At 55.8% G+C, this 15,169-nt stretch overlaps 2 protein-coding genes across 2 annotated transcripts; one reads left to right on the forward strand and one right to left on the reverse strand.

Moving 5' to 3' along the window:
* Positions 1-867: 867 nt before the first annotated feature.
* Positions 868-6,454, reverse strand: Jrk (Jrk helix-turn-helix protein). Its single transcript, XM_013124755.3, has 2 exons — positions 5,420-6,454; positions 868-4,061 (listed from the first exon to the last, which is right to left on the reverse strand). The coding sequence occupies exon 2, from the start codon at positions 3,654-3,656 to the stop codon at positions 1,983-1,985; it is 1,674 nt and encodes a 557-aa protein (XP_012980209.1). The 5' UTR covers positions 3,657-4,061; positions 5,420-6,454; the 3' UTR covers positions 868-1,982.
* Positions 6,455-10,737: 4,283 nt separating this feature from the next.
* Psca (prostate stem cell antigen) lies at positions 10,738-14,053 on the forward strand. The gene is made up of 3 exons (XM_005085465.4): positions 10,738-10,957; positions 13,012-13,119; positions 13,477-14,053. The coding sequence occupies exons 1-3, from the start codon at positions 10,756-10,758 to the stop codon at positions 13,689-13,691; spliced, it is 525 nt and encodes a 174-aa protein (XP_005085522.2). The 5' UTR covers positions 10,738-10,755; the 3' UTR covers positions 13,692-14,053.
* The last annotated feature ends 1,116 nt before the right edge of the window (positions 14,054-15,169 follow it).

Consider the following 15,169-nt stretch of genomic DNA (forward strand, 5'->3'; position numbering starts at 1 on the left):
TCCTGACGCTGGCACACAGGAGGCTGAAGCAGGGCTGCCAGTTCTAAGCCAGCTTGGGCTGCACAGGTATCTGGGAGGCATAGGGACAGGCAGACAGCACATCGAGGGACCAGAGCACATTCTGCCCAAGAGAGCTGAGGGCTTTCTGAGTGGCTCAGTGGCCACTGAGCAGAGAATGAACTGGGTCCTGCCAGGTCGGTCTATACACCTGGCACAGTGTATCTACCACCTCAGAGTTCAGAGACCAACACTGAACTGCCTGGGCTTCTAAGAGGCTGGATCTAAGGGGGAGTGCCTCAGGCACGCCCGGAGTACACATGGGAGGCAGTACAGACATACATGCTCTCAGGGGATTGACACCCTCCCCAAACCTGCACCTGGACACCTCTAGGACAAGCCTGCCTGAAGGAAGCTGGCTGCCAACGGCCGCAGAAGAGGAAGGCAGAACATTTGGCCTTCATCTTGGATCTCTCAACACAAAGGGACCTACCCACCTTGGTTGTTCTGGAAGGTGCCCTGGGGACAGATACCACAAATCTAGTAGGCAGAGACACCAGGAGCAGGTTCTCAAGGCCAGCCAGCACTGGTCCTGGAATGTGGTCTGATTGCACAAACCTTATGGACCAGGAGTTCTCCCAGCCCTGCCCCATCCTCCCCCTCATGTCCATCATTTGATGCTGTAGGCAAGTGTGACTTCCAACCTTGGACCTGCAGCAGCTCGAGTAGCTGCAATGGTGGCACTGTAGTGTCCATAGTGAGCTAGAAACACAGCACAGGAGCACACAGATGTCACCCAGACACAGAACAAGTGGTGTGACAGAACAATGATCCCTGCCAACGGAAGGGACACAAGAATCAAACAAAGACTTCTAAAAACAACCTGGTTATAATGTTCACATGCAGGGAAAGCAAGAACCAGAGCCATCTGCAACAGCCATCCTCTGTGTTGGACAGACATAGAAACACAAGCCAACATTCCCCAGGCCCCTGGCTGTCGGAGCCCCACAGGCAAAGGCCTCTCGGTGAGGCGCTGTCAAACACTGGGATGACAACTGTGGTCACTTAGCCCCATGGGTCCCAAAGGCAATGGAGGTCAAGGACAAAGCTGTGATGCCAAGAGTTAATGGCTACACACAAAGGGCCCTGGGAGTCACAGGCACAGCAACCACAGTGCTGCCCATCAGCTCCAAGGTCAGAAGTCATGTTCAGCTGGCTGAACCAAGCGGTGCAGAGGCATCTCCCATACGAGCACCGCTAACCTGCCTATCCCCGGTTGAGCTCCGAGTCACCAAGTGCTGTACTGTGACTTCATGCAAACTGTTCACATAAAGGCTGTCACTTCCAAGTTCTGGGGAGCACAGACTTCCGGACACATGGTGAGCTCTGAGCAATGCTAACACTAGCATGCAGTGTCTCCATGGGACCGGGACCCTAGAGGTGGGGCCTGCTGCAGACAGGGAAACTACTGAGTCTCACCATCAAGCTTGCTTGTCCATGGCGGAGGTGGGTTCTAGATGGCACGTGCCTATGCAACTACCAGTGGGGGTGTGAGCACTGAGGTCAGGAGCTGAAGCCAGTGCCCTCAGGACGCGGCTTGGGGTTCACCGACTGGGGGAAAGCCAGCCTCCTGAGGGTTGGAGGTACACCCCTCAAGGCACTTCAAGCTGATGTGTCTCAGTCTCCCAACCCAGAGGCAGATCTGGCCCACTGGGCCCAGCTGCAGCTAGCGGAGGCTCCAGAGTGCTGAGGGAGAAGGCCCAGGTCTCCCGCCACTCAAATGATGCCCACCTGTCCTAGGAGATGCAGTAAAACCACTAGCCAGAACACGAGGAGCCCTCTGTGTAGACAAGGAGCCATGCTCCTGGGGCTTGAGTCTGTGCTTGCTCTCGTCTGAGTACTGTCTCCTGCCAGGCAGTCTGAGCCCCACAGCTGAACCCGTTACAGAGCAGAGCTGCAGGGTCAGCAGGCGCAGGCCAGTTTCTTCAGGCGTCACCTGGTGCGGGGGAGCAGGGCAAGGCAGAGTGGGTTGTGGCCACGCACACCCCAGGGCGCTCTTGGAGAGCCTCAAGTTTGATCACAGCCCTGAGAGCCACTCGGGGCCGCCTCAACTGCTGCTGTCTCCTGAACACCGTGTGCAGTGCCTGCAGCTGTCCCACCTCCTGCGTGGTGAAACACGGCTGCTGCTCTGCAAAGCGCACAAGAGCCTCAAAGGACGCGGCTGCCTGCTCCCAGGCTGCCTCCACCTCACGGCCAGCGCCTCTCTCTGCGCTCTCTGCATGCCTAGTGGCCTGGGATGCTGCCACAACAGCAGGGGCCCCATCCATGTCCCTCCCCGCCACACCCTGCTCTCCTGCCCTGCCGCTCTGAAGCCTGCTGCCAGAACACGAGGACCCTTCTTTGACGAGCTCAAGGATGTGCGCGAAAGTCTTATTGTGAGGCTGGAGGCTGTAGCACTCTGCTTCTTCCTCAGAGGAGCTTTCCGCGAACGCAACAGTAGGCCACAGCTTCCTCCAGGCCCGCCTGAAGACCTGGCTAGGCACAGCATTCCAAGCACAGGCCACACTGACTATGGCATCGCTCATGCTGTGGCGGGTGGGGAAGCCCTGGAAGGCCACAGGAGGGTTAATAAAGAACCTCATGAAGGCTCTGCGAATGCCTTGCTCTGTGGGCTGCAGTAAGGAGGTCACATTGGCAGGCAGGAAGATGGTGAAGACATTCTCTGACACGAGCTCGGACTCCTGTGGGTGGGCCCGGGAATGGTCCAGCAAGAGAATTGCCTTGCTGTCTTCAGGCAAGCCTATAGTTCTGAAGTGCTCTCTCACTGAGGGGACAAAAATATGATGGAACCAGTCTGAGAAAATCTCCTTGTCTACCCAGGCATTGCCCTGGGCCTTGTAAGCGATAGGCAGGTGCTGGATGCCTCTAAAGGCTCTGGGGCCACCACCTTTCCCAATGGCCAAGGGCTTGAGTCTGTGGGAGCCTGTGGCATTGGCGCACATTAGGACAGTCAGCCTGTCCTTGGCTTGTTTGAGGCGGGGCACAGTTGCATCATCCGGAGTAGGGTTTGGCAAGCACCGCCAGACCAGCCCAGTCTCATCAGCGCTGTACACCTGCTCGGGAGACAGCCCATGCTCAGCTGCAAGGTTCCTGAAAAAGCCACAGAACTGCTCAGCAGCTTGGTGGTCGGCCACCTGCTTCTCGCTGGAGGCGTCTAACTTTTTAATGCCATGCCTGGCCTTGAAGCGCCAAAGCCACCCTCCAGAGAACACACAGGGTTCTGTCAGCCGCATCTGCTTGTAGAAGTCCTTGGCCTTCTCGATGAGCATGGGGCCCGACACAGGGATGCCCTCAGCACGCTTCACCAGGAACCACTCGTAGAGCACTCGGTCCAGGTGCTCCAGCTTGGGTGTGTGCAGGGTACGCCGCTGCTCCAGTGCTTGGCGAGAGTCCGAGCTGGCAAAGAAGCTGAGCAGCTGGGCCTTGTGGGCCTTGATGTCATACAGAGTGGACATGCCCACATTATACTCCTGCATCAGTGCCTTCCTGCTCTCGCCACGCTCTAGCCGACTGCAGATGTCAATCTTCTCCTTCAGGGTCAGCACCACTCGCTTCCGCTTCTCCCCCTTGCCCTTGGCTGCCGTCTGCTTGGAGGCCATGAGGAGGCGGTCTAGGAGGGGCTGTGCCTGCCCTTCCCACGGTTCCCTCTGGCTCCCCGGGCCAGCCCCTCCCTCTCGTCTGTCTTCACACAGGACTGACCCTAGGCTCAAGCCAGGTTCGTTCTGGGCTCTGCTGTCTACCTACAGCGGCATCTTGCCTCAGTTTCCCTTTAGCACCGAGGCTCCAGCACACTTAGGCCTCAGGTCCTAGGAGTGTGGTCAGCTACTGTTCTCTTCAGGAGAGGTGGACAGAGTTGAGTTACCCTGGACTGCTGGGCGTAGCTGGAGCCTTGGGCCTTCACAGACAGCAAGGGCGGCAGCTTTCCCCTTCAACAGTGTCCGGGTTTCTGAGCTGGGAATGCTTCTTACCAGGATCCACTGTTGTCTCAGCCATACATTTCGGAACTGGAAAGCAGAGGAGAAAGGCTACTGAGAACTCAAAATGGGCTTAGAGTCGCTGGAAAGCATCACCCCACACATCGGTGCCATTAGGCCTGGGCTCTGCTATCCAGTCTGTTAACTGGGCCTTCCTTGCAGGCCACAGAACAAGCAGGACCAGCAACCTTCAGAACTGCCCAGAAAAGGTAAGAATCATAATGCCTCAGCCTCTCTCCCCACCTCCCGCCATCTTTTATCTGGGTGGTTTCTTCCAATCAAGCATTGGATGAGCCAGAAGGAACAGGCTACTTCCATGAGCTGCACAAAAGTGCACCCAAGACCACAGTGTAAGAGACATTTATTCCAACGTGCAAGAGTTCCAAAGTCACACGGAGAATGCCAGCTTGTCAGCAGCCAGCTACTCCCCCCTCAATCAGCCTCTTGGTCCCTGAGGGCTTCCCATTCTAGTCACAGGAAGGGCCCTTGCTGAGCGCACCTCACTGTGGAATGGAAGGAAATCAAGGCCACAGTCTACTCCCGGGGCGGGCGGCGGGGGGGGGGATATTTAATAACAAGCCAGGGAGCTGAGGAACTCTGCAGCAACCTGAGGGCAGACAAGCCTCCTGGAGGAGGCTCAGCTCACGATGCTCCCCCTTGGTGCCTGCCCTGCAGATGTGTAGAGAACGCTCGGGTGGCTGAGTACACCCACTTCAGAAATGAGATTTCGCCAGGCTGAGTATGGTAGCTCAGACCTGCCATCTTGCCATTTGGGAGACTGAGGCAGAGCTGCTTTGAGGAGAGGGCCAGCCTGGGCTACCCAGTGAGATCTATGAAGGGAGAAAGGGAAATGAGGAAGAGAGGGAAAATCTGAATCTTGCACCACTCTTAGAACCTCCTACACGTGGCTGCAGAAATCCTGGAGGCTTCTAACCTTGGGACTTCCAGGGAGCACCGACAACCCGGTGCCACTTGAACAAGGGCTTAAAGAACTATTTTTTGGGGCGGGAGTGTAAGCTCCTAAGTGGAGAGGCATTTTTCCCCCGAGTCGGTCCTGGGGCATCTGGAGGGCAGGTGTAAGAAACAACCTGTCATCGGGCTGCAGCCCTGACGGACGACACAGACAACAAATGAAGAAGGGTCCTGGGAGGGGAGGAACAACCGAGCTTGCCCCCGGTTTGCGTGCTGGGGGAGCCCACGGGAGCCGAGGGGACCCGATCCCGGGGGAGGACCCCTGAGAAGGCATCCGCCGGTCCCGACTGCGACTCGATTCCCAGGCGCTCCGGGCGGAGAAACGACGACGCGCGTCCGGCTCCGGAGCGGGAACGTGGGCCCGGCCTCCAACCAGTTCGCCGTGGCGGCGACGGCCCCGGCCCGGCCCTACTCACCTGTGGACCCCCCAAGCCGCCACTACCGGCCGGAAATGCCAGACACGCAGCTCTCCACCGGTCCGCTCCTCGCGGCCTTCCCCGAGCCACTTCCGGGGACGCTCTAGGCCACCTGGAGCCTTCTATCTCAGTGGTGTCTAGCTCGCTACACCGTGGCTGGGCAAGGGAGCAGCCCCAGCCTGGCAGCTCCCCAGCCGGTAGAACGACGAAGGGCAGTGAGAGCCGCGCGTTCATGAGGAGCGGAAGCCCGGGCTGAGCGTCCGGTCCTGAGAGCCATGGCCGGACGAGAACGGACTGGAGGCTAAGTCCAGCGCCCCCTTGTGGTGGGGGGGGGTTTCCAAGGCCCTCAGGTTGCCAGGATCCCTTTCCATCCCTGTGGAGCCTTTGACTAGAGTTAAAATGTACCCAGTTTAGACGATTTTGATGATGAGATTTGAAACGTAGTGCAGCGTGGAGGCTTTGGGAGACCTTGACATGAGATGATCTGTTTTGCATGTGAACCATACCTGAATGTTTGTTAAAGGATCCGATGAGAGAAGTCACTGCGGTGAAGCCACAACAGAGGCTGGGTCCTGGGTTTTGAAGATGAAGGAAGGCTTCTAGACAAGAAGTGCAGGCGGCTTAGGGAGCTCCAGAAGGCCAGGAAACATTCTCTCTTGGAATACAACCCTGGTGTCACTCTGATCTCATTACCTGGCCCGCAGAAGCGTGAGAAAAGGGAATTGCGTTGTTCCAGGCCTCTACACTGGGGTGATCTGTCACAGTGCCGTTGAAACGCAGACTATGGAAACTTGCTCACACTCTTGCCCGAGCACCCAGAATCCTCTGCCTTCGCCTCCCCACCGTCTCTTGTTGGATCCTTGGCTCTCTCCTTTCTCACCCCCTAGGGATCTTCATCCAGTACTAGCGTTCTAATGCCACTGGAGGCTGGGTGGCTCCCAAAGCCATGTCTCCTTCCAGAATATCGTCCCTGATGTCCAAACGTCTGTCTTTTGCCCAGCACCTGAACGTAGCTGTCCACATGCACCACACACACCGTGTTTCTGAAATGGAGGTCAGGTGCCTCCTGAGCAGCCTGGCTCCCCCACCCCAAACTGCTGCCGTGATTCCTGGCAGTCAGTCCTGCCTTCCCGTTCACTGAGGGTCACTCTGAACTCTCCCTCACACCCAGTGGACCAGTTCTGATCAGCCCTGCTCCCAGAGCCCATCCTTTGGATTTCCCCTCTCCCCCATCCGCCTGACGTGGGGTCCATGCCCTGGCCATCCATTGCCTCCTCCTTGGTCCTGTTGTTTTGTTCCTCTCTCATTGTCAGCTGCTGCTGCTGTACTCTGAGCTGTCCTGAAACAATGGCTTGGAACAGCTACTGTTTTGCAGCATATGGCTCTGGATCGTGAATTGAATGAGAGAATCAAATGTGAGGAGCGCAGAAGGAAACTGAGTCACAGAAGATACCAGGCATGGTGTATAACTGGAACCCAGGACCCCAAGAAGTCTTTCTGGCATTTTTCTGGACTCCCCAGGATGGCTGGCTCTGCTCCTGAGTGTGACTCTCTCTCTGCTGCTGCCTTATGAACCTGGGGTCACACACTTCCCTAGTGGTAGGGCTTGGCAAGGAAGTGAGCCTGGCGCATGACTCCAGGACATTTGGTCTTATCGGTCATCTCAAAGCCTGGGTTTCCTTTAGCTGTGGGGAAGCGGTAGGAAAGAGAGGAAGACTGATGTCCCCTTGGACCTGGCACTAAGAGGTCCCCTTAGAGTTAAGGCCTTGAGATGACACGTGTGCTACTGCAGTCTCCTGGCCTGCCAGACCTGCGCAGACCACTTATCACCGTCTAGCTTACCTCAGCCATCTCCAAGTTCCTGGATCATCCTGCAAGACTGGTCCCTCTACCTGCAAGCCTTTGCCTGGAGGAGGCCTGGACTGCAAGTGTGCCTGTTACTCAGGTGAAGAAATCACCAGCATGCCCTTCCTCCTTACAGGGTTTCTCGGGCCTCCCTGTCTCTCCGACTCGCCTCCAAGGAGGAGTGGGCATGTGAAGAAAAAGGAAAAGACAGAGGCAGATCTAACAGATTTAAAGCAGAAGGCTCTCTGGTGACGTTGGGAGCCCTGGGAAGGGGGTGATGTAGACAGATTCATGAATCTGGGGAAAATAATCACCTCTGCGTAAGCAGGGACCATGGAGATTAAAACCAGGACACGTCCCAGGATGCAGCAGGGCCTGTGGAGTTTGAGGGCCCCAGTGCACTGTCCAAAGGGTCCAGGGCAGTGCCCTCATACTCATATTTGCTCACACTCAACACACAATGCTGTACACAATACACAACACCGTATCCACATGCTTTCACATGCACAGGTTCCTACGCCACCTTATCAACGTGTCACACACACAGCTTGCAACGAGTGACTTTGACGTCCAGGACTCAATATGGGGACCTTAGTGGGAGATGATATCCAGCTTCCTTGAGGCCTGGCTGCACATGTCATACCCCTGACCCAAGGGACCACGCTTCCAAAGACCTGCAGTGGCGTAAACAGAAATCAGTTTTAAAAGCCATCTACGCACAAAATTACAGTTCCACCCAACTGTGATTTGTGTACAAGCAGAGGCCCTGTGACGGTCCCTAGGAAGAGGTAGGGTGTGAAATGGGAAGGCATAGTTTTGAGAGTTCACACCCAAAGAACAGTGGCTTCTTTGCTATGTGAACAGGCAGACTCTCCAGGGAGTGGAAGGGGCTGTGGTGGGAAACGGAGGAAAAGAGAGAACAAGAAAAACTAGAGACTCAGCTGGTGGAGCCAGGCTAAGGGTGAGTCACGGCAAGGTCACACCCAGACCACATTCACTCCTGGAGAGACTTGGAGGGAGGAGGCCTTTGTGGTAGGCTTTTTCAGGAAGTGTACCACGAGGTGTATCACCATGCTTAGTTCAGCTACAAGGTTGCATTCGGTGCATGTCCTAAGCATAAAGGGCAAGGGGTCAGGGGTTAGCCAGTGACTAAGTTAGAGCTAAATGTGTGACTGAGATCAGGTCTCATACTGTATCCATAATCAGACCCAGCGTATGAGCAGCACCAGGGCTCAGTGTGCGAGTAGAGCCAACTACTCTATATGTGGCTGGAGTGACCAGGATCAAGACTCAGTGTGTGGGCAGGGTCAAAGATCAGCTTGCAAACTAGAGTCGGGATCACTGTGGGAGCAGGAGCGGAGCTCAATGTGCTTCCAGGATTAGCTAGAGTGACCAGGATCAGGGCTCAGTGTGTATCGAGGACCAAGACTCAAAGTGTGATCAGGGTCAGGGCTTAGCACACCGTCATGATCAAACTCACGCCTGAACACAGCCAGGACTCAGGGTGTGACCGTGATATTGCCATATTTGGGGACTAGGGTCACCAGACTGAGTGTTCAGTGTTAGGCTGTGGCCAGATTTAAACCTAAGGTGAGAGGTGGGGCTGTAGGAAAACAGTAGTCATAGTCTTCAGTATTTGCGATGAGGTGAGTCCATTAGGCCACCCTTTGGCCAAAGCTCCCGCTCTGGGCACCACTGGTGTGTGGGGCCCAGTGGTTCTGCAAGGTTCTGGTACTGTGGGTGTTGAGCAGATATTGGTCCGTGCCCACTTTATCATCCAGTACCCCCGGGCTGAGCCAACAGAACTGCCTCTAGGCATTCATATGGGGAGAGGAGGCTTGCTCCAGTAAAGACCCATTGCCTTTAGAATATTCATTTCATATCAAGCATGATCGACAAACATTTACACACCTGTAAATATTTGGGGAATGACTGTTCTAGCTGGTGCTGGGTGCCGGTGCCTCCAGTGCCAAGACAGATAAGCAAGGTCTCTCCAGGGGCAGCCACCCTGGTGGGTGAGAGCAGGGAGACAGCCATGCATACATGAACACAGCCAAGCTGTGGGCACTTCCAGCACTCCCTGGACCGGGAGGCCTGTGGCAGGAGGGGGTGTTCCAAGAGGAAGTTCTAGGTGGGCAGAGAGCAGGGAAACAGCCAGAGGGGCACTGTCACCCTGTGGGACCTTGAGCAGGATCTTGCCTCTCTCTGAGCCATGGGCTCTTTACTGCCAAAGGAGAGAATTTCCCGGGAAAAGAGGCCAGCCCAGGAGTGCTAGAGAGTCGGGCAGGTGAGAGCACAGAGGGCCTGGGGTTGCAAGAAGAGCCCATCTGTGGTTGCTGGTCCTGGCATTGCTGGGGCATGGCGTGGTTCCTCGAGGCTAGAGGGGAATACTTAACTCTCGCTCATGCCTTAAATGCCAGGATGTTTCCAGGGAACATTTAGGGTGAAGGAGTAGTCAGGGATCTATCAGCAGGAGCAAGAGAACATCAGAGACTACCATCCCTGGTTGTGGGCAAGTGGATGTGACCATGGCCAGCATTTCTGACCACTTGCATCTGGCCAAGGCAACAGTGTGCCCAGCAAGATTATCAAGAGAGCCCGGCGGAAGGATGGTGAATGTAGGTGAGCCTCCCGTGGAGACGAGCAACAAAGACTATGAATCCCCCCAAAGCCAATAGCAGTAGGGAGCAATGGACCCCAGATCCGAAGGAAACTATGATCACAGTTGATTGGGGAAGACTGACCCACAAGATCTGTGGCCTCTGCTAAAGAGAGACAGCCACTGCCACCACAACCCGGCAGGAGGCTGCCCAGGGAGCGATGGTCTGCCCTCTGCCCTCCCTGCTTTGTAGGCTGTGTGCCTCCCAGACCACAGAGCAGTGTGCAAGGTGGGCCTGGGGACAGCAGAGCATATCAAGTGGTGACCTGGGAGCTGTGCTTCCTGAATCTCTTGAAGCTAAAGTTCCAAGCTGGAGGATAACAAGTCCTGAAGATAGATGCCTTAGTCCAGTGCCTGGCACACTCTAATGCTCTAGGATGTGCTCTTAAGGCTGTCCAAACTCCTCACCGGTTCTTAGGTCCCCTACCCAAGAAAGACAATCCCAGGAAAGCCCCTATCTAGTCACAGCTCCTAGTAGCTAGTCATTGTCATTTGTGGCAGTGAACTGCTACTATGTGTGTTGCCCCTCAACCCTGGCCTGTTTTCTCAGGGGGCATGGGCCCCAGGAAGGCTACACAGCTTTGGTGCTGAGCACTGGGGTCCAATGGGTGCATCTTTGTCCTTGTCCAAATGACTTGGGGGGTAGAGGAAGTCATGTTTCAGAACTGGCCTTACTCCTGGGAGAAGGGTTGACACTGTGGGTGTCTTAGGACTTCCAGCCCTTGTTCTGTGGGTGGCTAGAAAGGTCTTCCAGCAATGACAGTGGCCCCACCCTGGATAGGCCTTGCCCTCCAGCACCAGAAAGAACGACAAAGGCAGTGGGAGGGGTGGTATGCGAGATCAGATTGGAATGGGCTGGGCTCTGGGCTCTCACTGGCTCCAGGGAACCCCCGCACTGTTGACTGAGGAGAGCAGAGCCTCCCCTACCAGCGGAAGCCATATAAAGTCTTTGGAGGCACACTCCCAGCTGCCCACTGCGACCATGAAGGCTGTCCTCTTTGTCCTGTTGGCCACCTACTTGGCCCTGCAGCCAGGTAAGCTTCAGACAGCCATGGGGCAGAGCTAGGGAAGGGTGAAGAAGAAATGTCAGAGGGGCGGATGGAGGGAGGGCAGGGGAGAGAGGAGCAAGGAAGCCAGATCGGCTCTGCAGAGAGGACCCTCACTATTGTCGTGTGAGAGACCGGCTAAGGTCAGAAAGGCCACCGAGGGGCAGACGCACAGGGCCCTTAGTCAGGGAAGCCCAGGGACCAAAAGTCTCAAGCTGAGGATTGTCACAGACACAAGGAGGGAGGAATGGAGCAGGAAAGGGCACTTAGGATGTCTCTCTCTCTCTCTGTCTCTCTCTCTGTTTCTCTCTGTCTCTCTGTCTCTGTGTGTCTCTCTCTGTGTGTCTCTCTCTGTCTCTCTCTCTGTCTCTCTCTCTGTGTCTCTCTCTGTCTCTCTGTCTGTCTCTGTCTCTCTCTCTGTCTCTCTGTCTCTGTCTCTGTCTCTCTGTCACTCTGTCTCTCTCTGTGTCTCTCTCTCTCTCTCTCTGTCTCTCTCTCTGTGTCTCTCTGTCTCTCTGTCTCTCTTTCTGTCTCTCTCTGTCTCTGTCTGTCTCTCTCTCTCTCTGTCACTCTGTCTCTCTCTCTGTCTCTCTTTCTGTCTCTCTCTGTCTCTGTCTCTCTGTCACTCTGTCTCTCTGTCTCTCTCTCTCTCTGTCACTCTGTCTGTCTCTCTCTGTCTCTCTCTCTGTCTCTCTCTCTGTCTGTCTCTCTCTGTCTCTGTCTCTCTCTGTCTCTCTCTCTGTCTCTCTGTATCTCTCTCTGTGTCTCTCTCTGTGTCTCTCTGTCTCTGTCTATCTGCCTCTCTCTCTCTGTCTCTCTCTCTGTCACTCTGTCTCTGTCTCTCTGTCTCTCTCTCTGTCTCTCTATCTGTCTCTCTCTGTGTCTCTCTCTGTCTCTCTGTCTCTCTGTATCTCTGTGTCTCTCTGTGTCTCTCTCTGTCTCTCTTTCTGTCTCTCTCTCTGTCTCTGTCTGTCTGCCTCTCTCTCTCTCTGTCTCTCTCTCTGTCACTCTGTCTCTCTCTCTCTGTCTCTCTCTCTCTGTCACTCTGTCTCTCTCTGTCTCTCTTGTTTTGTTTTGGTTTTTGAGACAGGGTTTCTCTGTGTAGCTCTGGCTGTTCTGGAACTCACTTTGTAGTCCAGCCTGGCCTCCCGAGTGCTGGGATTACAGGTGTGCGCCACCATTGCCTGGCTTACTCGGGATGTCTTGAGAGGAAAATCAAGGATCCGTCCTGGCTACCTTTGCCTCCAGTGTGAAAGTCTACTGGTGTGAGCAGTCTGTGGTGATCTAGCATGCTGGGCCCCCCACCAAGTGACCCCAGGAAGGTCACCATACTACTCTCAAAGCCTCAGCTTCCTCTTCCAGGAAAGAAAACAAAACGAAACAAAACACAGCCAAAAGTGTCCCTAAGGTCACTGGAGACCTAAGCAGGGCAAAGTTTGTAGGCACTGAAGTCAGGTGTTTAGCCTCTGCTCCTACAGGTGTGACTTGAACCCAGCTTTGTCATTTTTGAAGAGAGAGGACTACCAACACACCTGACATCTGGGGCCACTTGCCCCAGACACACAGCAGGGTAGGCCCGGGGGTCCTACCATTGCTGCACAGCATTGAGGACATCCAGGAGGGGCTGAGAGGCAAGCTGGGCTCAGGGAACAAAGACAGGTGGACCTAGGTGCTGAGTAGCATGGGGAAGTTAAGGAAGCGTCTCTCAGCACCTCCTCCCAGCCTAGGGCCCAGAGGGGCTTTTTCCAGGTGTGACCAGCCACTAGGGCCTTTTACCCATCTCTCAGGAACCATTGGTATTTAATAAAGCTTTAAATTCCTCAATAATGAGTAACAGCACAGACCGTGGGGCTCCGGGTGACCAAGAGGAGGTAGGCTGGCACAGTCTCTGGGTAGGGCGTCGGAGGTCTTTGGGCTTACGCTTCAGCAGTCCGGAGGGGACTGAGATGTGTCTCTCCATTCTGTGTGGGGATGAGCGTGTGTGCACGGCTCTCTTGAGGCGCAGCTGGCCAGCCTCCTCCGATGTCCTGCTTCTCCCGCAGGTGCTGCTCTGCAGTGCTACTCATGCACAGCACAGGCGAGCAACAGCGACTGCCTAAACGTACAGAACTGCAGCCATGACCAGAACAGCTGCTGGACGTCACGTGTCCGTGAGTCGGCCTCTACCCAGCACGGTTCTCACTGCCCTGCGGCCCAGCCGTTTCACTATCCTGTGTTTTCAGCCCCTTCCCTCTCCAGCTAAGCAACAGTATCGAGACCTCAGTTCTTCTGTCCATCTGTCCACCTATCCATATACCTGCACATTCCTGCTCAGCCATCCCAAAACTCATCTCCACCTTCCCACCGGCACCCTGTCCTCCCCCTGCTTACTCATTAACGAACATTTCTGGGACTCAGTGGAGTGGGTCTAGAGCTTTTAGCATGCTCAGGAAGGGGCCCTGAGGCAGGGGCAAGGAGGTGAGTATCAAGGCCTGGCTTTACCCTAAGCCGTCACTCTGCCTTCCCAGGGGCCATTGGACTTGTGACACTTATCAGTAAAGGCTGCAGCTCAAACTGCGTGGATGACGCCGAGAACTACTACGTGGGCAAGAAGAACATCACGTGCTGCTACTCCGATCTGTGCAATGTCAGTGGCGCCCACACCCTGAAGCCGGCCGCCACCACCCTGGGGCTGCTCACTGTGCTCTGCAGCCTGTTGCTGTGGGGCGCCGGGCACCTATAGGCTCTAGGAGAGTCTCTACTGTGCAGGGGTGCCCCCACCACAACTCCCGACACCCACACGGGGCCGGCCTTTGCCCTGCCCCTCCTGGTGCTCCCTCCTCTCTGCTGGCTGTGTTTCTGCAGCAGCCCCCCCCCCTGCAGGGCTCCCTGCACCTCCCGGCTCTCTGGGAGCTGAGCCGATCTGCACACAGCACTTGGGAAGGGCCCGGTGAAGGATGAGAGGAGGCAGACTGGGCAGAAATGAAGCTGGGAGGTGGGGGTGAGCTCCTGGAGTCCTAGGAGATGAGCCCGGCGGGGGGACCTGCCCTATGTTTATAGAGCCCCCAGAACACAGTAGGCCTGTAATAAATTCCTGTTGGGTAAGTTGGAGAGAGCTTTTGTCCTTAAGCAGCCCCTGGATGAGCCTGGCCTCCACCTGGGCAATGTCCATCAAGGGCCATGGGCACGCCGTTGACCGTAGGGGTTAGAGGACTGGACTTGGTAGGAACGCAGAGGTGGCCCCTGGCAGGTTAGTACTGCGTATCTCAGGACACCCGCCCTTGCTGCATAGACTCGGGCACACTGCCAAGCTTCTCAGAGTCCCTTGTGTTCCTCTGTTCTCCTCCCAGTGGAAGGAAGCCCCAAGTTTCCATGGATAAGAGGAGGCCCTGGGAAGGAGGGTGCTCCACAGCTCCCTCCAACTTCAGCAAGTCTGCCACAAGAGACTTTGTTCTAGCTGTGCTCTGCATGGTGGCCCCCACTTTAATCCCAGAGCTTGAGATGCAGAGACAGGCAAATCTACACAGCAGTTTCAGGCCAGCCAGAGCTGCATAGCAAGACCCTGTCGCAAAACAAAAATCCTTTGTTCTAAGAGTTGCGAGCTTCAGGCACATAAGAAATGCAAGCACACGAGTCTTGGGGTGGGCAGCCAGCTGCCCCACCCCACACCATGCGGGAGTGTGTCCAGGCCACACTCCCGAGTTCCTATTGCTGAGTCTGTGTCCATGCCATTAGAAGCTTGGGAGGGGCTGTCTACAGGAGGACAGGTCCATGCCCTGCCATTCCTGGGAAAAACCTTTTGAAGGAAGGCTGCTTTACACCTGGGAATAGCCTGGACCCTGGGTGGGGATCTGCATGAGGACCGGTTTCTACAGCTGATGCCCCCACACGCCAGCGTTGAGATAGCGTGAGGAGGTTAAGGATGCATTGCTCTGAACCTCCCTCCACCCTGTGCCCAGCAGAGCTTTTTCCATGTGTGACCAGTCACTGGGGCCTCACACCCCTCTCTCAGGGATTGCAGCTATTTAACAAAGCTTTAAACTCCTAAATAGTGAGCAACAGCACAGGCTGTGGGCTTTGGGTGCCCACACAGGGGACCAGGGAAGGACCTAGGTGTGTACGAGCCGGGCATCAGAACCTGTTCAGTGGTGGCAGTGGGCGTGCAGGGGCCAGTGGGACAGGGGTCATGCTGAGGGTTAGCCTGACCAGAGGCTCCAGGGC

This window comes from Mesocricetus auratus, unplaced genomic scaffold (genome assembly GCF_017639785.1).
Source record: "Mesocricetus auratus isolate SY011 unplaced genomic scaffold, BCM_Maur_2.0 Super-Scaffold_100055, whole genome shotgun sequence".
Lineage (NCBI taxonomy): Eukaryota > Metazoa > Chordata > Mammalia > Rodentia > Cricetidae > Mesocricetus > Mesocricetus auratus.

Coding starts and splice junctions, on each gene's coding strand:
- Jrk (XM_013124755.3), bottom strand. CDS start 3,656: ATGGCCTCCAAGCAGACGGCAGCCAAGGGCAAGGGGGAGAAGCGGAAG.
- Psca (XM_005085465.4), top strand. CDS start 10,756: ATGCGAGATCAGATTGGAATGGGCTGGGCTCTGGGCTCTCACTGGCTC. Junction 10,958..13,011: donor CTACTTGGCCCTGCAGCCAG/GTAAGCTTCAGA, acceptor CTTCTCCCGCAG/GTGCTGCTCTGCAGTGCTAC. Junction 13,120..13,476: donor CTGCTGGACGTCACGTGTCC/GTGAGTCGGCCT, acceptor CTGCCTTCCCAG/GGGCCATTGGACTTGTGACA.